Source organism: Xiphophorus couchianus, chromosome 9 (assembly GCF_001444195.1).
Source record: "Xiphophorus couchianus chromosome 9, X_couchianus-1.0, whole genome shotgun sequence".
In the NCBI taxonomy this organism is placed as follows: domain Eukaryota; kingdom Metazoa; phylum Chordata; class Actinopteri; order Cyprinodontiformes; family Poeciliidae; genus Xiphophorus; species Xiphophorus couchianus.
The window spans coordinates 30,143,650-30,170,322 of NC_040236.1; the positions used below are offsets into that span (position 1 = coordinate 30,143,650).

Below are 26,673 nucleotides of genomic sequence, written 5' to 3' on the forward strand. Positions count from 1 at the left end.
GAATGCTTGCCTTGCAATGTGTCACCACTTGGCATTGCACAACACAGCTTTCATTGTGACATGGGCTGTGCGCTCACTTCAAGCTATTATAGATAATCTTTGTAATGTGTTGTTCCAACATACGAGAGAACACACTGAAATGTTCTGCATTCCATGCAATATCATAATTTAAATTGACTGAAGGTGTAGCTGTGATGGAAAAAAAAGCTGTGTAGAAACTAAGTGTTTTTCTATGCCTTAACAAGAATCTTTCATAATTCTGGGATATTTGACTATTCTTATTGTGAGAAATACAGACCTCATCTAGATAATGTTGTTTGGTCCTTATCGCAGACCCAGGTTTTTAGCATATGTTAAAAAATGTTCAATATTGTATAAGTCAATGGTTATGTAGAAGCTTAATATCACTTTATTCATATCAAACTAGTTTTAATGTGCATTTGGATCATTGTCTAGTTGTAGCAGCTATTTGTGACCAAGTTGTTGCTGATTTGATGTAAAACAAAATATTTGGAGTTGCTCCTTCTTCGCATAATTCACCATTATGAAACAGATCCTCAGTATGATGCTACCACCACCCTCAGAAAAGGTATTGTGTTCTTAGGTTTAAATCCCCTCATCTTGATTCCTCCAAACATTCTTTATGTTCTTGAGTAAATCGAGGTTAACCTTTGTCTACTCCAACTATAAAGCTTGTCTAATGAAGACATTTGCTTAAATTTTCAAAACTTGAAGATGTCAATTTTGAAACAGATTTTCCACCATGTTGAAGTTTATTATAGTCATTGGCCTTCATAGTGTATGTTTTGTTCTTGGACATTCTAACTGATTTCTTTTCACCAGAGATAACAGTGCAAGTCAAACTTTAACGCAAGTGTTTCAATTGGACAAAATCTGGGAATGTATCAAGACTAAATTATGCCAGAACCATGTTGATGGCTTCAACTTCTATAACTTCTTCTTCTTCACACCCATAAATATTAGAAAATATTTGTGGGTGTGTATCTATATGCAGTATTTAAATTATTGCATTATAACAGTATTATGGGATTCTATAATAAATTCACCCCATTCATACATATAATTTACATGTCTCGGTGTTTCTTGTTGTAAAAATCATATAACATCTTAAAAATAGCAATTAAAATGAATAATTAGAAGCCCAAAATTAAAGACTTCTATGCCATTGTGAGTGTATGGCATAACAACATCTGAAATGATAACTACCTGGTAGATAAATAGGAATTGTTAGTGTCTGTCAGTCAAGTCATCGAAACATACTTCTCACAGAAAGATTCAATGAGATGGTGCATGCTTATTTTCATTGTTGGGGCATCAAATATATATGTTTAATGGGGAAACATTTCACTGTTTGTGAAAGACTTTCATCTTCCTTCAGTACAAAAATATCACCAATATGATAAAGACAATGACAGAGAACAGTAAACTTAAGCCTCCAAGGTAAAACTCTATAGTTAGGCTGGGATTGCATCAAGACTCCCCAAGGAAAATGAAAAAAAAAAAATCAGAAAAGATGTTAAACAAAATGATCTTTTGAATTGCTGTCATATTCTAAAACAGTTAATGCAGTTCTGATCATCATAATAAAAGCCTGCAGTAATTTAGATTTGACACCCTGAAGATGATGCTAAAACACTAATTAGGCTTGAGCTGCAGGGAATCTGATATTTTTCCAAATTTTTGTCATTTATTTTTGTAGATAGTAAAATATATTGTGTGTCTCTTTTCTAAATAATGTTGAAGTGATGTCTAGCTATAGTGGCTCACTTCTTTAATTAATTGAGATTTTAAAGAAGGAAACATTGCCTTCCTTTTATTAATAGTAACATTTGTCAGAGATCTTTACAATTAGATGGTAAAACATTGCAATTACTCTTTTCTGAAATTCTTTTTATTTCTCATCTGCTCTTCAGTTTACAGCTTGGTTTCTTGGCTCTTCCATTTGGAACAAATGGTATAAAGTGACACCAAATGTTCCCCTGAGTGAGTCTGCCAAGGGTTGACCTTGTAAAATTAAATTAGACCAATGAACAAAATAGCTCTGTGTTTAATTTTGTTATGCTGGAATATAAACTTTTTATCATTATTTAAAAATGAGATTTGTGTCTGCAGTAGACAGCTCAAAAAGCACAGAACCTAACTGCCTATTAATCTGTAAACATGATAAATGGATAATACATTCTCAAAAGAATAAAAGTTAATTGGATTAATATTTTTTCAGTATAACTACCTGGGAACTTTTATTGCAGTGAAATAGGAGTGAAGCAAATTACTGTAATGCAGTGAAGACAGAAGTATGCTGTGTTTCATTGTACCATATTTAGACATAGCATGAGGTTCACATAAGTAAAATACTGTTTCCCAATGGTGCAGTGGGGCTGGAAATGTGTTTTTTTGTGTCTTCCTGTGTTTTTAGTGTGCCATGTATAACATTTCTATAGTTTCTTGAAAGGTTTGTGGCAATGCATGCTTTGGTTTGTGTGAGTTCTTCTGGATTTTTGTCCCAGATGTTATTCGAACCATGTGTGACTATGATGCCCAGGAATGGTAGTAATGTCAGGGACCCTTGAGGGCCTCGGAGTAGGCAGATAATAACAGTGTTGGGGCCACTTACCTCCTTCAGGTAGCATTCAAGAAGTTAGGTGCCATTCACAATCAGGCACTGTTCTCAATAAAGCAGTCATTAGAATGGGATGTGGCCAAAGGCCTCAACTTCTATGCTTTTCTGTGACTTTTCCTGTATCTCCTTGTAACATGCTGAAGAAGATCAGTGACACTCAGCTTAATGAAAACATCCCTCTTAATCATTACAGTGGCCAGATATTGATTGGCTGATAGGTGTCCTCTTTGTCTCATAGGGTAAAAATGTGAACAGCATGATGAAGAGAAATATTTCAATAAACACGGTCATTGAACAAAAAGTCTAGAAGTTAGTTAATAGATAAGACACATGACTTGGCTACTAATTACCTTTTTAGAGTGCAGCATGTTATGCAGTAAGTATTCAGACACTTGGACATGTGAACTCATAAGTTCACTTTAGGTCCATTTTGAAATTTCATGCAAAACCCTAACATTTAGACAGCACTATACATAGATTACAGCTGGAGCAAATGGCATCAGATTCACCAGAGCTTTTGGGAGGTTGGTCAAACTAGTTGATATTTTTGTATCAACTTCTTGGAATATATTTACAATATGGTGCATTTCTATTTACATTTATTGCATTGTATCTACAAATGAATAGGCAGATTGTATTACTCCATCATCTGTTCCCGACCATGCTTTTAAACCATCTATATAACCTGTTATTCAAAAATTATATTAAAAATAGTTTTCCTACCTAAGCAGTCTGATGTTGTTCTAACACATTTTAATGCTATAAAGAACTGGTGCATGCTGCGAGAAAATGTTTTTCACTATGTCTTAGATCACCTCTGCAACTGTGTTCTGATATAAAATGGGTATAAAATGCTTGCAAGATAGCATTACTGTTTTTGTTTCTGCATAAAATGAATAAAATCAGTTTCATAATTTCAGTGTAGAAATGAGGCAGATAACAAATGCAAAACATATGCAGAACAACTGTGCAAACTGTGTTGCTTTGTGAACTTGTCCATCTGAACTTGTCAGATTTTTTCAAACTGTTTGTTTTCAGGTAACAGAGCAAGAAATAGTCATACTTAACCAATCAAACATTGTTTTAATTTTAAAAAGACAAACAAAAAAAACAACAACAAAAGACATATTTTGTCCTTTTATCGTTACTGTAGCAAATCTGTAAAAGTTGTCGGCATCTTTTCGAAAATCTTCTACTTGAAGTATTTCATTTTACAGAGCTGTTATTTCTATCATTTCAGTAAAAATAGGGATGTAAGCCATCAAAAATATAACTCTTTGCTTTATTCATGTAATGATTCCGACCATTTGCTCAGTTTCTCACATGACATTTGTTCTGTCTTATCCAGACACAAGTAGATGACTGAGAACTCTGCATCTCATGATGGACAAGAAAAGTGGTGAGTGCCACAAAGCCTTTAGTTAAGCAAACAATGTCCCTGCTTCTAACACGTCGTACAGTTCAAATCCTATTTCCCCAACTGTAACACCAGTAATTTGTCTTGTAGAATTCTATTTTTGCCCATTTTACAATCAATATAAGAAATAAAAGGTAAAGCAATTTGCCTGATTATTGTGTATTTGACTTAAGAACTGCTAAGAGCTTATTTTCTTGAGGTGATAAACGCCTCCTGTCTCATGCTGAATTTATAAGATGGCACAACATGAACAGTATTTTACATGCTGGCTTGTTTGTTTTGGCACAATCACTGCATGCTAATTACTTCTCTGTAAGTGATATTGGCTTTACAGAGCCGCATGTACAACACAGTACTGCTTGTCTTTGCAAGAGGGTGAAAAAGAATCATAATTCTTATAATAATCTCAAATTTGATTGATGTTCAGTTTGTTTACTAATTGCACATTCATTTGAAATACTTATCAGTTTAGTTTTTTTTACAAATTAAAATAACTATTATCCTTGTTAACTCCTTACAGCCAATGGCTTTCAGACCAAGGTCAACGAGGGCGGTGTACAGAGGAAACAGCTGCCCTATTCAGTGGAGACTCCCTATGGCTTCCATCTGGATCTTGACTTCCTCAAGTATGTGGACGATATTGAAAAAGGCAACACCATTAAAAGGGTCCACATCCAAAGGAGGGTGAAAGGCCCAGCTAAATTCAGCACTCTTCCCAGAAATTTTAGCCTCCCTGGACATGGAGTCAGGCCTCCACCTAAGGAAGGGGCATGGTCTGGGACATCTACCTTGGGCCCAAAGCCCAAATCCCGAGTGACAGAGGTCCAACAAATATTTGACTTTAGGCCAAGTGAAGGGGCAATATCCAGTCATAGCAGCAGAGCGACAACCAGTCAAGGAACTGCAAATGTTTCAACCAAATCTAGAGATGAACCAGGCACTGTCTATCAAGGTACCGAGGATAAAACTGCTGTGATTCAAAGTCGACCAAACCTCCTTAGAGCGTCATCAATGCCCATCACCCTCCAGCAGAGGAAAGGTTCGGATTCAAGCAGCCCTGATTGCACGACGGGAACGCCAGAAAATGGATCAACAGAGAACATATTCCGTGCCTCTCCAGACATATTGGAAAGACGGTGCCTTCCACAGGATCGGGCGGGCCTTCACCAGCAGATAACAGTGGCACTGAAAAGAGTCAGGGAGCTGGAAGAACAGGTCAAAACTATCCCAGAACTAAAGGCTCAGATCTGCTCCTTAAGGGAGGAGCGGGAGAAGCTGCTTCGTCAGATACAAACACAGTTCCAAGTTCAAGCTTCCACATCATCCTCTGCAATGGCAACAACTTATGAGACAGGGGGAATCAGTCAACGCCAAAGACCAAGACCTTCAGAAGGGCTCAACTTATCTTTAGCAATTCAAACGGTTCAAGGTGTAGCTTCTGAGCATGTGCCCGTAAATGTAGAAGAGAGCCACAGAGAGACAAAAAGAACAAAAGAGCTACCAATACAGAAAGATCCTTCTACAAATCAAAAGCAAAGTGTACCTTCAGAGAAAGCTGACAAACAAAAAGAGACATTGAAGAGCCTGCAAGATAATGCAGAGGAAAGGCTATCACAGGACACTGAAGTTGTTGCAAAAGAAAGTGAGATTATCAGAGAGAGTAATGCATCAAAAGAGAACCAAAATGGAATGCTAAAGCTAGAAGAGAAGCTAATGATGCTGGAAGCAAAACTTACTCAGGCTAGCCAGGAGCTAGAGAGAACTAATGCTCTTTTGAAGGAACAAATGGAAGAGAATAAAGCAAAAGAGGACAGAATATTGCAACTGAGTGAAGGGATGAGAGTGGAAATTTGTACCACACAAGTACCTGTGAGGTCAAGAAGAGAAAGCATAGATGCAGGAACAGTTACAGAGAAAATAGATCTCAGCCACCAAGAAACTGAGACAGAATCTCCTTCTAAAATAGATCAGGGAACAGATACGGATAAAATCTTGGTTGAAGTGATAGTACCCAAGCCGAGGGCTACAAGTATAGATCGAGGAATAGCGACTAGTAAGCTTGACACACATGACCAACAAACAGAAATGGAGGCAGAGGTAATAGTGGCAATACAACCCCGACCCAGAGCCAACAGTATGGAACGGGGTACAATAACAGAGAACATCGTCACGCAAGATCAGACGACCGAGACGCCTGCAGCTGAAAGAGTAAACCAAGTCACAGAGACAGAGGGAGAAACAGTGACAGACCATCCACAGAGACCAAGAGCCAGTAGCATAGATCAGGGAACAGAGACTGAAAGGGTGGACACTGTGGACAGAATCACAGAGACTGAGGCAGCACAGAGGAGCGATCAGCAAACAGAAACAGAGATAGAAAGACGGCAGGACAACAACCTGTCTCGAGATGCACAAGCAGAGGGTCGAGTGGGGGAAAGTGAAACCACTGTAAGAGGAGATATTGGTCATCCTGTCAACAGCACAGCAGAAAGCGAAAAAACAAAAAAAGTAGTTCAAATAGAAAGTGAAAATGTTGCTGTAGAGGTTGCTGCAAATATATTTGTTACAGACGTTAAAGGCATTGTTATTCAAACTTTAGATTCAGAAGTTGGAGAAAAGACTAAAGTCCGTCCCAGTCCAACCTCTGGAACTGATAAAAGGGAAGTGACCTCTGCACAAGATCACTCAAAACCTAAAGAGCTCCAACTCTCAACTGGTGTAGAGATTGTAGAACCTAAAACGACTGAGATGGAGACAGCAGAAAGCAAAGACAAAGAAATGTGTGAATCAGTTAAAGAAAATATCATCCCTGATACTGTTGTAGTAATAGCCGAAAATTCAGCTGTGAAGTCAGTAGCTCCTATTAGACCACAGAGAGGACGCAAGCCCCCAGCAGAGCAAATGCAGCCAACACCTCCTCAACCTCAGCTTGCACCCATGCTCACTACTAGGGAATCCAGTGAATCTGAATCTGAGAAAATCACAACAAAAGTCCAGACTGCACCAGGCCTGGAGGCTGACTTATCAGCACAACCTTCTGAACCACGGGAAAATGATCAAATGCCATCTGTGCCTCAAGTTCAAGACAGTAGTCAAGCAGAGAAGCTGCCTGATAAGTTGATCGAGAAGCAGTCTAATGTACAACCTCAGGGTGAATCTCAAAGCGTTTTTTCTATCTCTAGTGAGATCCAAGTAAAGAGCAAGCCCATTCAACCACACAGTAAGTCTCAACCTGCATCTCGTCGGGACTCAAAAGAGCAGAAAGCGCCACAGAGGGGATCCAGTGTATCACACCCTCAAAGTCGTGAGTCAGGAGAAACAAAGACTCGTCAAATCCGCCACGGGTCAGGTGATGCCCAATCCCACTCCCAGAGCTTGCGTAGAAGCTCCACTGAGGCTCCATCATCTCAAAAAGATGCCAGAGAGACACAATCGCTTCGAAGAGGCTCAAGTGAAGCAGCTCAGCGTCGTGGTTCAAGTGAGGCAAAAGCCTTGCGACGGGAATCTGGCGAATCTCAGACAGCCCGCAGAGGTTCTGGTGAATCGCCAACATCTCCTGCGGCTTTGGGACAAGTCGTAACTCGAATAACAGGTCTTCTTGGGGAGCAGTGGGCACAGCTCGGGAGCAGCTCTGGAGCCCAACAGACGGCCGGCCAACAGGAGAGCCCCATAGCACCAAAACAGACTGCAACCAAAAGAGCAGAAGCAGGAAAGGGAACCCCAGCCAAGCCCGCAGGCAAAGGTGCCCCTGCTGCAACAACTGGGAAAGCAGCGGGGAAGTCCAGTGCTTCCAAAATGAGTTCAATTCAAAGCCAACTGGTCAGCTCCCTCAGTGTCCTTTCAGCCTTCTACTCCCCAGGCCAGAAAACAGCTGCCACCAGCAAGCAGCAAGAGCAAGGTAGGCATGAAGTGTATCAGAAAGTACAAAGCGGCTGTATGACAATGAGCTGAATAATTTCCTCTCCAATATTCCACATATTAACCATTCACAAAGGCCCATAGTTACATTAGTCATGCTGCTTAATTGCAACACATCCCTTATGATCTTCCATCAAGGCGGAGTCTAAATATTAATATGTACACAGAGTTTCATTTCATTTCGTTGAAGGCTGAACAAGCAGCTGAACTTTGTCAGAAAGCTTTGAATTATTTTTAGATATCTGTTGTGCCAATCTGTGGTACGGGTAGAACGTCTTACCCTGCATGACAAACAGTTTTGCCAGCTGACGTTAGAACTCTCATTATCAAGCTGACTACAGGACTGAGCTTTTATGACACGCAAGTAACCCCATCTGTCTATTCACGCAATTATAAACACTCCACTCAGAAGAGAGGTTGTCAAATCAAGTCTGGATCAATTATCAACAGAATGATTATGGTCCATCATATTCATTAGATATTAATTGCTAAGTTTGGATAGTAGTTATTATTCTTGTATGGCATTTTGTAGGCTGCATTGAACTTTACATTTTTTGCTCTGAAAAAGGCAGCTTATCTGCATGATTTTTTTATTGTGCTGATTTGTGATTGTTTATTACAAAATGATGAATTAAACAGCCAAACATAAGAAAGGAAAACCATCCGTATGAAAAAACACAAGAGGTGTAATGTTCCTAATCTATTGAAGCTATGTTAGTGATGTGAATTATTCAAAACAGCCAATAAAGTTGGGGTAAATCTGGAAAAGGGGCATAAATCCACAGCTCAGCTGGAAGAATCAATAGAGAGGACTGTTATTAGTCATTGTTGAAAGAACACAATATGAATCCCTGTTTATAGTCTTCTACAAGCTTTGCAGAAGACATAGTAAACATGTGGAAGAAGGTGCTCTGGTCAGATGAGACCAAAAATAAACTTTTCTATCATTTGGAATTTTTTATGTGATAGAAACAAAATTTGTATCGTCCTGAACACACCATCCCCCGGTGAAACATGAAACATGCTTTTCTTCAGCAGGGACAGGAAAGCTGCTCCAATTTGATTGTAAGATGGATGAAGATAAAATCTGTCACAGACTGCAAAAGAGCGTGTATATTAATTTGTTAGACTGGACCTGTAAAATCCCAAACTTACATTAGTTGAGACACCAATCTAGCATCAGATTTATTTAAAAAATGTATCCACATTTTTTGTTTCTAAATGTGCAGTGCTAGTTGAAAAACTCCTGAAGAAAAGCCTGAATGGCGATTTGAAAATATATTGAGTCAGGAGGGAAGAATCCAGTTCACAACTACGCACTACTTGGTGTTAATAAAATACATTAAAGTTTTTAATGGGAATATGATAAAATCTAAAAGCAAAAATAAAAAATCAAGGGGTATGAAGTTTTCCATGGCGGTCTGTGTCTTGGACACTTATTTTCTTCACCATAAATGCAGTACTATACACTAGTTCATATTTACAGCTGTTGTGCTTGCACATTTTTCTATTTATGCACTGTACATGCTGTTTTTTCTTAAAAATAGTCACCACTGGTTGCCGTTACTAAGTAGGAAGAAAAAAGTAAGTAGTTACCAAGCACTGCTTACGTAGCCTGCTTTTAACATCAAATACTTATTTCTTATTCCAAACATAATATACAAACACTCATTAACACAGGAAAGTGGAGCCATGCTTATCAACTGTAAAGTGGGCTCATAAGCAGAGGCCCTCACTCATACATCAAACAGATGGTGCCTCTCTGTCTTCCCTTGATCTCTCCAATGTTGGGGATTGAGCCAGGAGCAGGAGCTCAGAACCACATTTTCTCACAGTTAACATGCAGTTCAATGTTGGGGGGACTGTACAGCACTGTGTTCAAACAAAGTGCATATGCCTGAATTTACATGTGCTGTTTCAGAATTTGTGGTGTTTCTCTATTAGACATCTTGAACTTCTCTAATGACATTGTTACAGAATTAAACCCTTGTATTCATCTGAAGCTAATATTATGTTTTGGGAATTTTATCAAATGAGACTGATCAAATTCAAAATCAAATTTACCTAAGCCAAATGTCAGCAAAAAACTAAAATGTATGCATTTATTAAAAGTAAGTTTGTATTCTTTGGACGTTGACATGAGGATGCATTCAGATTTTAAATATTCACTAAGCTTCCCACTCTCTGTTGTTGTCTCTGGAGAGACACTTGATCTAAAAGCACCGTTCTTCCTGGATCTTCTTAGATGGTGGTTTTTGGCAGAAAGCCACATCCTTGTATTTGGATAAAACATTATGGATCCACTGCACAACATCTGCTGTCAGGAACAACTAAGACCACCACACTAGGCCAAGAGCCAACAGGACTCAGCAAAAGAGCCAATGCAGAATCGATTATTCGACAGTTACAAACATAAGTAGGCCTGACAATGTCAAGGTTGCGTGCTGTGAATACTGCTGACTTGTGCAAATTGCCTTGGGAAATACATGTACAGCATGTAGTTGTGTGGTTTAATTAAATGACTCAGTTTAATTCCAAGTATTTTTTTGTATCTGTCATCATGCAGGTGATACCATATGTTGCTTTGTAATGAATTTTCCCCATGTCACATTTCAATTTCATTAGTTTTAACAGTTGAATGAACAGAACTCTGGCTTTTTCTCTGTTGTCAAATGGTCTCCATACAGCTGGTCAGTTTGCAGTTACACCCTCTTGGTTTCACAAATACAGTGCATTACAAAAGTGTTCACACCCATTTTCTTATTTAGCACAATGCAAACACATGTCTTAATAGGATTTTATGTGACAGACCGACATAAAGTACTGTGTAATAATTTATTTTTTTAAATTTGCAAATAAAAACTTGTGGACGTTATAGTCGCAATGAGTTCGTCAATTGTTCGTAGAACGGTCTTTGCTGAAATTACAGCAGCAAGTGTTTTTTTTTCCAAATCCACAGACTGACAATCTTGGACATACCTCTTTGGAAAAGTCACTCAAGCTCATTCAGGTTTGATTGATAACATCTGTGAACATCCGTTGCACAGACTCAATTGGATTTAGGTCTGGACTGTCACTGGGACATTTTCACCCAAGAATTTGATCCTAATCTGATCTAAACCACTCCATTGTCACTCTGCTTTTAAGTTTAGGGCCATTAACTTGCTCAAGGTGGACCTCTGACATTGCAGCTTGGAACAGATTTTTCCTACATTGTGCTGCATTTAGCTTCACCCATCTTTGCTTTAACTCTGACCAGAATCCCTGTTCCCGCTTAAAGTAAAGCAACTTCGGGTAACTGATGCTACTGTCACCATTTATCGCAATAGGAATTGAGTATTTAAGATGTTGTGTGGCGTTTGTTTCCCATCATCATAGCATTCTGTATGTTTTCATCCCACTATTTGTCTGATCAAAGCATCTTTTCCCATATGGTGCCCTGTTCCCTACATGGCTTGTTGGAAATTTTTTATGGCTTTCTTTCAACAATGTCTTTTTTTAGTCAATGTTCCATAAACGGCAGATTTGTGGAGAGCTTGAATAATAGTTGCCATGCTCTCAATCCTGAGCTGTGGATCTGTTGAAACCTCCAGCGATACTAGAGGCCTCTTGGCTGTCTCTCTAATTAATGGTCTCTTGGTTTTTATGAGGGTTTTTTTTGTCTTCCTTTGAGGCCTTCACACACTTATTAAAGTAGCTGGTTGTACCAGGTTTAGAAGTAACTTAAGCTGGAGTGTTAAAAGACATTCACACTCAGACTTTCATTGGTTTAAAATGGCAAAGCTAGCATTTTTTTCCTTAAACTTCACAATTATGTATAACTTTGTTTTAGTCTGTGCTCCAAAATCCTAGTAAAATACTCTGACTTTTGTGGTTGTAATGAGACGCATGCACAGGTTTAAATATACTACCAACACAGAAGCTCACTGAAAAAAAACAAAAAAACATTTCTTTGTGCACAGAAAAAAATTGTAAAGTCTTTGTGTTGCTTCTACTAAACTTTACTTGATACATTTCCTCTGTCATTCAGTGTTTGAAGACAGTCAGGAGTTAAGTTTAAAGAAACATGCTTTCTCACTTCTTGTTTTTGCCTCTCTCTCCTCTCCTCTTCACCAGGTCTCAAATCTATTATGAAGAAAAATGGTGTTGCTGACAAGCAGGGGAGCAAGGGAGCCAAGAAAAACCTGAAGTTTGTTGGGGTGAATGGAGGGTAAAAATCTTTCGCTTTATCAGCATCCAGCTTATGTTTCTGTTTGCTGTAGTTTTTAGATTTTTCATTTGTAGGTCTGTGGGGCATTGTACAAATGGACTGAGACCCAATAAGGCACAATAAGGGGATTTCCAGTCTAGGCAGCTCAGAGTCATTCCTTTGACAAGTTTTTGCTAATTTGGTTGTCTTATTGGCTTAATTAAACTAAGACCCAACCATATACTGAGGCTACAGTCTTTCCCTGGTTTGATTCCCGGTCCCGGGCCATTTACAGCATCTCCTCCCCTCCTGTCTAGCTACTAATGAATAAAGGCCACTAGAGACAAAAAAAAACCTTTAAAAAATATGCCCAGGGTCTTCAGTCGGATAGAAAAGATCGGGGATTTCAATTTGATAGTCGTAAGTGCTGTCGTAAGTGGAGTGACATATGATGGCCTGATAAGGCATTACCTGCAGAGAGATTGCAAGGGGTTACTAAGGAGTAGATAAGGGCAGCAGTAATGGAGACACTTTCTGCTATGTTTAGTTGGAGACAAACCCTGAGCTATGGGTACTAAATAAATTAATTGGTTCTCTTATGCAAATAGTCATCATGAGCCTATGGATGGTGGATTAGCTCTCTCTTAGGGGTTGCTCACCTGGTGTGAGGAGGGCAGCAAGAAGAGTCACTTTGATTTTATATCCAAAAGAGCCTTTTGAGGTTTCTGTATTCCCTTCAAATATTTTTCCAGAGATAAAATGGACACAATTTCTGTGTATCCTGCTGGGTAAAGGCTTTGGGAATGAGTCTGAACCTGCGTGAATTATTGTCTCTGACCACTTCATTAAATGTACTTTGCCAGTACTATATTGAACTCACAAGTGCACTAATTCTTTGTGGCATAGATCCAACAAGGCATCTGACAAACTCCTCAGTTTTGACCTATTTTGATTTGCTGACAGTTTTGCTCACACTCATGATGCGAATACATTGTTCCACAACATCACAAAGAGACTCTGTTGGATTAAGATCTAGTGATAGTCTAAGCGGAGACCATTGGAGTGCAGTAAACATATCATTTTGAGCAAACTGGCTTGAAATGATTTGCAATTTGATTCTGTGTTCACCAGATTGTACATTCAGAGGTTGTATTCTGCTTACACTGGTTGTGATGAGTGTTTATTTGAACCATTGTTGTATTTTTTGAACAAGCCTTCCCATTCTCCTTTGACCTCAGAAACCAACTAGGCATTTTCATCTATACACCTGCTGCTCAATAGATGCGTTTCTTGTTTCGGACCATTCTCTGTAAATCTGGAAGATGTTTGGCCAGAAAAATCAAAGCAGATCAGCATTTTCTGACATAAACCAGCCTTTCCTACACCAACAACTTGCCTTCAAAGTCACTGAAATCAACTTTTTTATCCATTCTAAAGTTGTCTTCACCATATCTTAATAGCGGATGTATTGAACTGGTGTCATGTGATTGGTTGAGCTTCTATTTGTGTTAATAAACTGAGTAACTGTGCATAATAAAGTGGCTTGTGACTGTAACTTAAGATTTTCGGAACAGTTCAGAGTTCCTTTGCATGCTACATTTGTGCTTAATACACTCAAAAGTAAAAAAGAGCAAAGTTTCATTATTCTGGACATTCCGCTTATCCTTTCTTACTTTTACATCCATATCAAATAGATATCCAGTTTTAATTGGAAAATAAATCTGAGCACCTCCCATATGCTTCACACCGACATCTAATCCCAGATAAGAGCACTTCTTAGGGCTTTCTTTTTTGTCTGAAATTCCTGAGAGGTATTATGTGCTGCATGTCAAGGAAATGGCAGCCGTGAGTAAATTTATTTAATTCCGGCATTCCTATTCTTACATTCCTGAGCTTCACTGTTTCATGACCGGCTCACCTCTGCTGTGTTGTTTCAGATTGTTTTTATATAAGTTCAGTTCCTTCCTTGCTGTTGCAAACCAATCTGCAAACATACGACAACAGTTAGGTGCTCTTGGGAATAATACATTTTCATGGTAACTGCAAAGAACAGCTCATAATAAACAATCATAGATAAGTTTTATGAACTTTCAATGAGTCCATCCCTATTCTTTACAACTCATGGATATCCAAGAATTGCAGTTCATCCCCTAATAAATATGAGCAGATGTTAAATAGGTCAGACAATCTCGAGATTTCTCTTCACACCAGGAAGTGGGCTGCTGTTTGTATTACATCTTTTCAGATCGTCTGCTCTATCTTTGCTCAGTCTGGAACTCTTGAGGAATCTGAGGAATGTTGAGATCCCATAAACGCCTCTTGTCACTGTGTGTGTATGTGTTCAAATAAGCATGAATCAATGGTATTCATCATAAGACTTATCTGATCACTGGTCTCACAGTGGTGCTTTCATGATGCACCCCAGTGATCACACTCATATACAGCCCACCGGCATCTACTCAAACTTTAAATGAAGAGCCTTACCTGTTAGAACAAAGATGTATTTGTCTGAGGTTTCATAGGAGTGTGCACAAACATTCCGGTGGATAATTATTATACAAGTAATAGAATGAGGGATGTTTTATGATGGGCCAACGCCACAAAGGCAAACGTATATCTGATGATGGATAACCGATTAGTAATTACTCAGCCTTGGCTGATGTGGAAACCTTCATATTTATCTAAACCCGTCACATGTCTTATCAATTTAGAGTCTGGCATAGATTTCTCGATATTTACATATTTCTCACTTTTGAAGTAAAACTTAATCAAACCTTCTTCATGAAAAAAGCATTTCAAATGTCACGTTTCCTCTTCTAGCTATGAGACGACATCCAGCGAGGACTCCAGCGCAGATGAAAAGTCAAGAGCAGAAGTGGAGGAGGAAGACAAATCTGAAGTAGTGGTAGAGAAGGAAACAGACAAGGAGTCTGAGGAATCAGTAGGGATCCTGGTGGCAGATGCAGAGGTTGCTGCTGCTGCTCCTGCTCCTTCTGCTGCTGCGGCTGAGGAGGAGGAAGGTGCTGTGGGTGAAGATACAGAGGTTGAGAGGGGCCTGTTGGATTTAGAAGGTGGCCATGAGCTCCTGCAGGTGGAGGAGGCTGAAAGGTGAGACAGACAAAAGCTTTGGATCTTTCTATCTGTTAAGCAAAGTTTTAATAAATGCTTTGTTTTCCACAAGTATAATCACAGAGATGAACAACATAGTCATGCATATACAATCAATTTCAAAGGTATTCACAGTCCTTAAACTTGTCCACATTTTGACATGTTACAGCCACAAATTTCAATTCATTTTTTAGGTGGATTTTGTGTGATAGACCAACACAAGATAGTGTGTTATTGTGAATTAGAAAGAAAATTATACAGATGCTGTTTTTAAATATTTACTGTGGGGAAAAGCGGCAATAACAAGTCCAGTTTCTTGAAGGGGACATAGTTTGAAAAGGAAGGTGGTCTGGTCATAGGAGACCATAATACATTTTTTTATGGCTTACGTGTTCTACATGTAAGCCAGTTTTGGTTTGATGGAAAACTGAAACTACAGATCACCCTGAACACATGAAAGGTGGCAGCTTAATGCTAACATATCCTCAGCAGGGACAGGTTGAAAGAAAGTCAGAGTTGAAAGAAAAATGGATGGTGCTAAATGCTAGGAAATTCAGTTGATCCGTACATTACCGTTCACTACAAGATTTCACCGAAGAGTCAACAGGTCTGGGAGAAAAACCCAGAAATCCTAAGCTGAATCCCAAGGGATTTCACACATAACCATCTCTAAGGTAAAAGGGGAATAGTTAAAAAAAAAGAGAGAAAATCCAAGAAAATTGTATAGAAAAAAGGTATTGTTCCCTTCAGACCAGAGGAAAATGGGCATGCTGGTTCGTGATGGTAGAGACAGCGATGGCTCAGTTAGGTACTTGTAATAACCAAGGTATGTGAAATACTATCTCTAAACATACAAGACATAATACCTCAAAGCAGACAACAACAGGTGTCACTCTTTTCAGTTAAAAATGGGAGACAGGCTGCAGTTTGCATAGACTCACCAATAGGCAATAACAAATTGGAAAAAAGAATTCCAATGAATCTCAATATTAGCTGTGACTTTAAAGATGTTTGGGTCACAAGTTGTTGTAAACAACAAGGATCCATTTTGACATTTAACAAAAGTTCAACCTGCAGATGGGGCCATCCTGGTTAAGGAGATATTTCCTTGGTTCATTTTGGGACCTTTGTCAACAGTTGAGCGAAGTTGAAATCACTTGCAGCCAGCCTGATTTGTATTGCTGATGATGTCCCTTCCTTTATGACTAATGTACCCGTCATCTGATGGCTACTTTCAGGAATAGTGCATCACGTCACAAAGCTCAAACCATCTCAAACACGAAGAATAGTTATGGCCTTCACAGTCACCAGATCTCTATTCAGTGTAGGGTCTTTGGGAGGTAGTGGAACATGAGATCCAAATCATGGATGGGTAGCTGACATTTCTGCCACAACTGAGTGATGCTGTTTCTGACATCCCATTGAAATTCTGTCACAACTTCAGGAATCTTTTTAGACAATAGGAGAATCAATGCAGTAATAACAAGGTGTGCCAAATAATGTTTTCATGAAGTTTATAGACACAGGGACAAAAATCCAATTCAAAGATCCAATTTAGAAAGAACACTTGTCATCTGTAATATAAAGACTTAAAAATTGTTTAAAAAGTTTATACTCAATTCACATTTTCTTCCACTAACTTTAGTGTGAACTCAAGCGTGTAAAAAACAGTTGTTCCTTCACATTGTCTCAGGCAGTGTATTTATGCTTAGTAGTACGTGAAACAAGATAAATCTGAAGTGGAAACAAGAATTTTCTTCCAATTTTAATTGGCTGCATACCTAACTTCCATGTGGTCCACTGCATCTGGTACAGAGTTATGCTGCCAGGAATCAGAAGACAGTATTTAATAAGTTATTTATTCAGAAGTAGTCTGATTCCTTTGAGTTTATACAATAAACTAATTTCTATTAGATAAAGCCATTTTTTCATATTCAGGCTAAATCTAGCCTCAGATGCAGTTTAGAAGTTGTTGATCATTGTGAAAGAACTAACCAAACAGCTACAATTAGCTTTTACTGGTGCTACACTCAAAACCTTTATTTATACAGAACATTGAAAACTAGTTATCATTTTCCTTTTATAGAGCAAGTATGTGCTTCTTGTATTGCTCAGTCACATAAAATCCATATAAAATACATTAAAGTTAAATTGGTGTGACAAGATTTTGAGAAATTCATAGGTTTTTTGAAATTATTTTCTTTTTGTATTTCAAACTGAAATTACTCAACAATCAATGCATTCCCTTTCTACATTAAACACCAGGGAAATAAGCTCAGCAGAAAACACCTGGAAAATCAGATGTTTTGCAAGCCAACTGGTACTTCTTTGGATTTGTCAAAAGTATTCTTCAATGTGTCATGTGTTTTTATAGGGAGAAAGTAGATAAAGGATTCATTGATGCCTGCGTGTATGTAAAGGATCGTATGGAAGAGGTTTCATCTCCAGATAAGGAAATGGTAAAGCTTTCTTTGACTCTACTGTATTTTCTTTTTTTCTTCGTAATGCAAATTTGTAATATAGACTAATTTTAATATACATGTCTCTCCACAGCGTCAGGTGTTGGTGGTGCTTTATCAGGAATGGTTCAAAGTCTCGAGCCAGAAAGACTCCCAGGCAGATACAGTCAGATTATACCTGAGACAAGTGGGACTGACCACCCCCACTCTCCTGCCATATGTTGTTAACTTGACTGACGGTAATGGGAATATGGCCCTCCACTACAGTGTGTCGCATTCTAACTTCCCTGTGGTCAAGCTGCTGCTAGACACTGGTGAGTTGAGCCTTACACACTCACCTGTACTAACAGCTACATTCAAAATAGAATTTCTTGTAATAAAGAGTCTTTGCATTCTTCTAGGTCTTTGTGAAACAGATAATGTGAATAAGGCGGGATATACTCCAGTGATGCTGGCTGCCTTGACCGCTGCTGAAAGCCCAGATGATCTAGAGGTGGCCGAGCAGCTGCTAAAACTTGGCGATGTCAACGCTCGCTCCAGACAGGTAACACAGAGTGCAGCATAAGCTTGAAGTGACATGTGGTCTGTCAGAAGATGAAAGATATTTCTAGGAATATACATTAGGTTTAGTTGTTTTTATTTTTGCAAAAATAATTTATATTTTCCCAAAAAATAAATAAATAAATAAATAAAAACACATGCCTGCAGTTTTTTTTCTGTACAAAAATCTATAAAGCCAAAGGGTTCACGAACATTGCATGCATTTGTTGTCTTACAGTGAGAAGGTCACTAGTTTAAATCCTGGCCTGGAGCCTCTCAGTCTAAAAAAACATGAACACTAGGTTAAGTGATCTTGCTAAATTGCTGCTAGGAGTGAGTGTTGAATGTGTATGGTTGTTTGTCCTCTGTATCTGTGTGTTACCCTGTGATGGACTGGCAATCTGTCCAGGGGTGTATCACACCTTTTGCTAGGTGCCGGCCCTTCAGAGACCCTGCAAAGATAAGCTACAATAGACACTTGATTAATAATTGATATTAATATTTTTTTCCCCTCATTTCTAATGTTATGTGTTTTTCTCATTTGTTGAACTGGATCATAAAAAAAGAAACATGGCTGTCACTTGCTGTCTTGTACTTCTCACTTTTTTCCCTCCGTCACATTCACTCAGATTCTCAAACTCCATACCCATCTCCATATTTTCCTTCTGTTAACTTCTAATTCTAATTTGACTTCTCTCTTCCTCTCATTCTCAAGGCTGGCCAGACCGCGCTCATGCTTGCAGTGAGCCACGGTCGCGTTGCTATGGTGAAGCTGCTTCTGAGCTGCGGCGCAGATGTAAATGCACAGGACAGTGAGGGATCTACGGCCCTGATGTGTGCCTCCGAGCATGGACACACGCACATTGCTTGTTTGCTGCTGGAGACAGGTCGCTGTGATATCGGACTCACAGATAAGGTATGCTTTTACAATGTAAAACTAAAATAAGTTGTAAGTAGAAAAGATGTCAGAGTTTAGACTGGTGAATTCAGAACAGTTTTAGTTCTCCTGAACCACAAAACACCAGAATAACAGTTTTTTGACCGCAGCTGGTGGCCCTATTTTTCCCTGTGCATTTCAGAGCATTTCATTACAACTGTCAAAGCTGTGCATTTTTAAGGTAAATTTAGAAGATTAAGGTTTTGGTCAGATATGTAAAAATCCTGGCTACTGGCCTACCATAAATAAAGTCTGGATGTAGAGGACCGTATTTATAAGTTCGCTTTCTGAATCTAGGAAACTGGATATAGTATTATTTTTTTTTAAGGTTTTTAAAGGTAAAAGTAAGGGTAAACAACCAGCAATGGATTGCTGTAACAATAAGACTTCTCTCACCTTACATATGCAGTAATTTACATATTCAGAAGAGAAAGATCATAAAGCCTATGTACCACCCAAAGATTCCTGCACTGCCCCTGTAAGAGCAGTGTGGATGCAGTGAGGCATGGCATAGTTGATACAGAAAAGAAATGGGGAGCTACATAGCTCAGGGACATGAAATGTCTCATGTATAAAACACAGCGCAGAGACAGATTCAGCGGTGGTCTCAAAATGAATTCACTTTTATACATGGGGCATGAAGCAGTCTTTAATCTAAATTAGTTTACTGTTTAACTTGAACAATATTTATTTAAAAATTTTATTAGATTAGTGATCATGTGACTTCTTCTCTTTGATTTACACATATCAAATTTTGTTACTCGACATTGATCTTTTATGTGTTAGGTCCTAAGTTTACTAAAGCTGTTGCCATGGCGGTCTCAGATAGAGTTTATTTCTATGGCATTTTCTTTCTCATAAGCATCTTGCAATTACTTTTTGTAGGCTGGAGGCACAAAAGTGATACTAAAATAAACTGTAAAATATAGAAAACCATAAACGTGAAGGTCTACCTATCAGTCCTCCCACAATCCACATTTGTACCACTGGTCAATGTTTTGCTGTGTTTAGTATCACGTGACTACAGATAGTATTTTGAAAGAAACACAATCTTAAGAAAAGGAGCTGTTGTTACCATTTTGAATTACACTACCTACATTCAAATCACTCTCTTTCATCAGACAACATAATGTGAAATAGAGACTATATACCCTGGAATGGAACTATTTTCCCTGTGGTTGACTTTTCTCTCAGCATGCAGCTTCAACTGCTCTCATTATTTTTTATATCAACTGATATCTAGACTTTGATTAGAGGAAAAACTTGCCATGACTCGCTGCTTGATAGATGTAAGAAGTTAGAAATATTACCACAGAACATTGTCTGTGGTGTCATCTGGGGAAATTTACTGCTCTATTAGTTTTGATTGATGTCTCGGTGTCAAGTACACAACATCTTTCCAAGTGTAAAGATATGGCTTTCCAAGTGCTTGCGTTTGGAGAGATTTGTTCTCTCAGCTGCAGGTTACAGAGGCCGTTAACCGCAAGGTCACAGGCTCATAATAAGCTTTCTCATTTGTACTAAATTGCTAGTGGAGCATGATTTGAATGCTTGATAATATGCACACAAAAATCTAACTTTTTCTTCTTTTTTTTTTTACGGGGCACTATGGGCAGATTTTGCATACATAATTTACAAAACTAATCAGCAGCCATCATTACTTATTTCTGTGGTTTTACATGTTAGACACTTAAATATGCAATCATAACTGGCAGACTGAGTCACTGCAGGGGCAACTTTTATCATAGTGCCTATTAACTGTCAGTAGTATCCTTGATAATATAATGCAGTAGTGAAAACTGCCTCAAAGATTGCATGTTCAAAAGAAGTAAAAGTCTCATGAACATGAATTTGAAGTACGTAGGTCTTAAAAATCTACATTGTTGTGCTAAACTAATGCAAGTTTGAACATAAGTGTGAAAAATGGAAGATTTGGTCTCAGAACAGAAATTATTAGGATGTATACAATAAATTGTTTAGAATATTATATGCATTTTTTTGACTGAGTAAAGATGCTATTTCTTTCAACTGCCACAAGGTGGATTGGAAGCCTTCCCCTGTTAGATTATGCAGATTACGCACTTGTCCATAATAATGCAACATATTCAGTGACTCCATTATCATTGAATGTGTGACAAGTTTTAGTCAGCCCCTTTTGAAGGAATGTCATCTGAATTTTCCTATGCTACTATTCTAGCTTTCTGTGCCACTGCGCTGTGCTTTAGTGCTAATGTTAGCTTCTACATGAACAAGAACAAGTGGACATTTGATTTAAGCTGAGTTATATTTGATTAGCACCACCACAGTTAAAACCACTTTACTTTTACTGCAGATGCTTAATAAATACAACATTCTCTGTATTTGTTGAATGCAGTTATTATTTTAGCCCCACCTCCCAACCTACCTCTATTTTGGAAAGTAGTCAAAAGATAGAGATGTTTGTTCAGTATCTTCCTTAACAGTACAACAGTTTTGAAACTTACAGAATTATATCATAATTCTGAATTGAATACAGAAAAGTGGTTGTATTAGTGAGCGTGTTACATTGCTTACCAAAACAGTTGAATGCATAGTGATATAAAAAATGGTGTATTTTTCTAGTGAGTACTTTGCAAATTATGGCAGTAATCTTCTTGAAAAAATTTTAAAAATATATATTAAGCAATATTTTTCTTAGTCCACTTTTTGTATTTTTTGCTCAAATTTATTTTTGCAGAGTGATTTCAGTATATTTTTATCTAGTCTGTTTTTGTTGTAAATGTTTAACATGTAGTTGCCATTCCTTTATATAGATTAATGTTTGAGACTATTATTCATTTATAACTATTTTAGCTGGTATTAAGCCTTTCAGCAAAAGATAGAATTGTAAGGCTTTACATGAGAGTGGTCTCATGTTCTAATCAGAGCAGATAAATTATTCTCTGAGCCTGAGTGTAAGCTAGTACAACACTGCCACTGTGAGGATTACAATGGCCACTACAAAATGTTATATGTGAAATCAACATCGCATCTCCTTTTGTTTTCTCCAGAATGGTCAAACAGCCCTGTCAGTGGCAGAAGCAGCTGCTCATCAAGACATCATTGATCTCCTAAAATCCCATGCATCTGAGCCCATGTCTGCTGCAGACCTCCTCTGAGTTCTACACAGTTTTCCAAACCATTCTAGGTCAACATCTGCCTCTACTTCCTCGATCCTCTACCCACCAACAGAATGGGGGGAAAAAAAACATGAAGTAAATACTGAATATGATGCTATATCTAGATAAGCATGGGGCTGCCTTTATGACCTCTGGGAATAGAGTGTTTAGACCATAATGTCTTCTTGTTGTTTTTTTAATGAAATGATTAATGAGGGTTGAACAAAGTTAAAATAAGATACTGCAATTTCCAGCAGATTGAGCAGGAAACAGGGTGAGTTTAAAAAAAAGGAACATACGGGAGAGAATTTCTGAACTGCTGCATCTTAATATATACTAACTCTTAAAGCAAAATATTAAGCACATGATCTACCTTTCAAATATATAAAATATAACATAATTTCTATTTTTCTTTAATCACATTGACATTGTTTTTTTTCTCCATATTTGGACATAAGCCATTATTGAGAGCATCTTATATATAGAATGTTATTCTAACAGATCATGATCATACAAACAGAGACTGTATTTTCTACTGCACTTTTTTTTACTGTGTATGTGTACAGTGAATATGAATATATTCAACTCCAGAGGAAACTATAAAGCATGGAGTTATAAAAGAGGTGACATCAAATAATGTATCATTACTCCACAGTGGTCATGTTTTTCACGTGGTTCATGGGTGATCATCATTTGTGAGTTATTGAAAAGCAAATGGTTTAGTCTAAAATAAAATTCAGTATTTTTTATAACAATATATTGAGGTTGAAAAAAAAAAAACAAGTCAAGAGATTGTATTGAGCTGCATGCTAATACAGTTACTCCCCCTACTGGCTGTTTTAAATATAGCATCACAAACCAGTATGTTGTAATACTGTTTGTGATCCTCAGCTGTCTGTATACATATATAAATATATAGTATCTCACAAAAATGAGTAAATCCTATTTTATATTAAATATTTTATTATATTTCTTCATGGGACAATACTGATGACATACTGAAGCAGGGTTTAGTAGTCACTTTACATTTTGTGTATCCGAGTAAATTTGCAATCCTCTCAAAATAACTATATAAGGCCACTAAGATCTGGCTGCAAAAGTGAGTGCATCCCAAGTGGAAATGTTTAAATTATGACCAACGTGTCAACATTTCATGTGACCATCATTTTTCTGTCTTTACTCTCTTAACTTAACAGTGTTCAGGTCTGGTTTAGCAACACTGCTTTGTGGCCGAGTTTTCAAAGAGAAAGGATCATGAAACTGTAGCTTCCCACAGCCAGCAATGCTTGTACACCCCCAAACCATGATACACCCACTGCCATACTTGACAATAGGCACAACGCACTTGTCTTTTTACTCCTCGCCTGGTTGCTGCCACAACCAGGTGAGGTTAAACCAACAGGTCTATCCTGGTCTCGTCAGACCATAGGGACATGGTTACTGTCTGCTTCTCTGGCTGCTGAATTTCTTGTGCATCTTCTTTAGAAAAGAGAATTCTGGGATCAAATTGATCCCAGCATTTGATCCCACAGACCACCAAATTGATCTGTGTGACCACAGACCAATTTGATGCAGTGTGCACCATATGGTCTGATCACTGACAGGCAACATCCTCTGCAGCAATGATAGCACCCAAAGGTCTAATATCAAAAGACAACCTCTGGATACAACGCGGAACATGTGCACTCAACTTATGTGGTCATTACACCAGGGAGGAAAAATGGTTAACTGAGCACAATTTGGACATTTTCACTTGAAGGTATTCTCACCTTTGTTGGCCATGACTTGGCCAACAAAGCCATTGCTCATTGCTAACTAACAACTATATTAGTTATCTTGAGGGGACAGAAAACACACAGTTATACATATGGTACACTGACTACTTTACATTATATCAAAGTGTTATACCTTCTGTGTTGTCCCATAAAGAGGTAAAATAGAATGCTAACAAAAATACAAGGGGTGTACCCAGTATTGTGATATATATCTATATGTCTCTCTATTTACATAGATAGATATGTATGTCTACATACATATCTATCTACGGTATATATAGAGAGAGAGCTGTTTGTGTGATTGTTCTAATCATGTATGCAACACGTACAGAATGCACAATGAATGTTGGGCTGGCTGTTACACATTCCAAGAGAATAAAAATGTAGCAAGTTTGAACTAACCCTGCATGGATGAGTGCAAGACTTCGAATCAGTTGAGCTATTAACTTTATTACAAATATATGTCTAAAGACTTTAAATTAGTCCTGATGATGAAGCAATCTTTAGATTGTAGAGCTAAGTTCATTAGGCTCTCATACCCATGACTAAAGCAATCAGACCAGACATATTAAAATCCTGAGCAGGGAGTTTTGTTTGCAATAAGAAGCAATAAAAAATATTATGTATGGGACTATGGTGCAGCCTTAAATGGATAACTGTTATTATTCTGGAGCTGAGGTTTTATTTTCCAGGAAAACAGATGTTCTTTTGTGGAGCCTTTTCTAATGCATCTCCTTGCAGGAGTGTGGTCTTATGAAATGTTTACAATGAAACATTCCTTCCACAGTGACCACAACAGATGCCAAACATCTAACAATGTTTACATGATCAAAGGGGATAAGATAAAATAATAATTCTGCAAATGTTTAAATAATACATTGAATTATTTTACCTCAGTTTACCCTTTAGAGGGATTAATAAATACAAGTCATGTCAGTTACGAAATTCTGGTAAAACTGTATGAAAAGCCTTAAAATAAATTAAATACTAATTGCAGTGGCATAATCTTACATTGATTTAGTTGCGAGAAAATCTTATATTAAGAAATTGTTTTGTTTTGTCTGTTGAGGGAGAGCTGGTGTCTCACTAGTGGTCAATGAACAACCATTTTGTTGAAAACAATTATTCCCTGAAGCAAAATTTTCCCCTCACTGAATAAAAGTACAGACAAAATTGAAAGGGGTGATATTATTTAACATGTTTAGTGTCAGATCATGTTACTTCATTTAAAGACTGATTTCTTTTAAGGCTTTAAACATGTCTTTGCCAGAGGTGCCAATAAATGTGGAGGGCTGTTTATGAGGCCTTGTTAAATCTGATTTATGTTGGGGAACATCTGTTTGCAAGAGTCAGTAGAGCTAAAAGTCGAATATTGTCATGTAAGGTAATAAATATATAAGTAGCAATCCGATCTGCATGACAAAATCAGTTTCTGTGTTGAGGGAAAACTTCAGGCAATTAATCAAACTGGAGGATTTCTAGCACAAGATTAACGTAACAACTGTTACTTTAACAATATTTAGGCCTTGCTTATTTCTAAAACTTGATTTCAGTTTCATTAGTTTTCCTTAATAATACATTTAATTGCTTTCTTGACATGTCACCAAGATCTGTTCTATTCTAATTTTCTATTTCATTGCGGTCACGCCATCAATCCCAAATACTGTAAACTAAATCAAAAATAGGCACAGAATTGGGACTACAACTGTAATTTGAAAAATAATCATTTGTATGAATATATATAAAGTCCGAATTTACATGAAACAACTTTTTACAAATGGACTAATAGCACATATTTCTATGTAGCATTAATTATTCCCTGTGCTACAGTTACAGATTAAAACAGAAAAGTATAAATATATGTTCCTTTTACTTAGCTGCGGGATGTCAAACCCGTGCTGAGAGAAGTGTCTGGTCTTCCATGCCTACACATCTTTATGAAAATTTATGTTCAATCCAGTGTGTGACCCAGATGTTGTAAGATTTCACGTCTGGTTGATCACCAAAGACCTGAAATCAACTTTGTTCCACATGGGGTTAAATTTGTGTGTTTTCTTCTGTAAATCCAGCCAAATACATGTATATAAAGTATTGTGGAAAAATATATAACAAGTATTGTCTGACAGTCTTATAATTATATGAAGTATTTATTCTAAATGCTATATTTTTACCATATATATATATATAAATATATGACAAAATTATGTATGCATGGAGACAAATATTCAAGTAATAGTGCTCGAAGGGAACCGGACTGTCATTAGTTCACCTTTACTGGTTGGATGTTTGTGATAATGTGTGACTTGATAAGGTTGTGGATTATCGTGTGTCCGTCACGCTAGTTTGGAAATGTGTAAGACAACAACAAAAAGGAATCTGCTGCAGACCTATTAGGGCAATGTCTCCCTAGTTTGAATATCAATGTGAGAGCCCATAAATAATACAGATTAAAATAAAAATACAAATATTTACTTTTCTGTAATATTATATGTGAAACAAGCTTATATCTAACAGACCAGAGAATTACTTCTAAATAAATATTTTAAAAATGA

General features: G+C 37.6%; 1 protein-coding gene across 1 annotated transcript; it reads left to right on the top strand.

The window, feature by feature from the left end:
• Positions 1–3,979: 3,979 nt before the first annotated feature.
• Positions 3,980–26,673, top strand: kank4 (KN motif and ankyrin repeat domains 4). The gene is made up of 9 exons (XM_028028111.1): positions 3,980–4,040; positions 4,579–7,956; positions 12,093–12,186; positions 14,986–15,273; positions 17,648–17,732; positions 17,827–18,046; positions 18,134–18,276; positions 18,988–19,188; positions 22,239–26,673. Exons 1-9 carry the CDS (start codon positions 4,022–4,024, stop codon positions 22,344–22,346), a joined length of 4,536 nt encoding a protein of 1,511 aa, XP_027883912.1. The 5' UTR covers positions 3,980–4,021; the 3' UTR covers positions 22,347–26,673.

Bases quoted from the DNA above. Each gene is read 5' to 3' on its own strand.
- kank4 (XM_028028111.1), top strand. The intron at 7,957-12,092 runs GTAGGCATGAAG...CCTCTTCACCAG, and splicing joins CAGCAAGCAGCAAGAGCAAG to GTCTCAAATCTATTATGAAG. The intron at 15,274-17,647 runs GTGAGACAGACA...GTGTTTTTATAG, and splicing joins CAGGTGGAGGAGGCTGAAAG to GGAGAAAGTAGATAAAGGAT.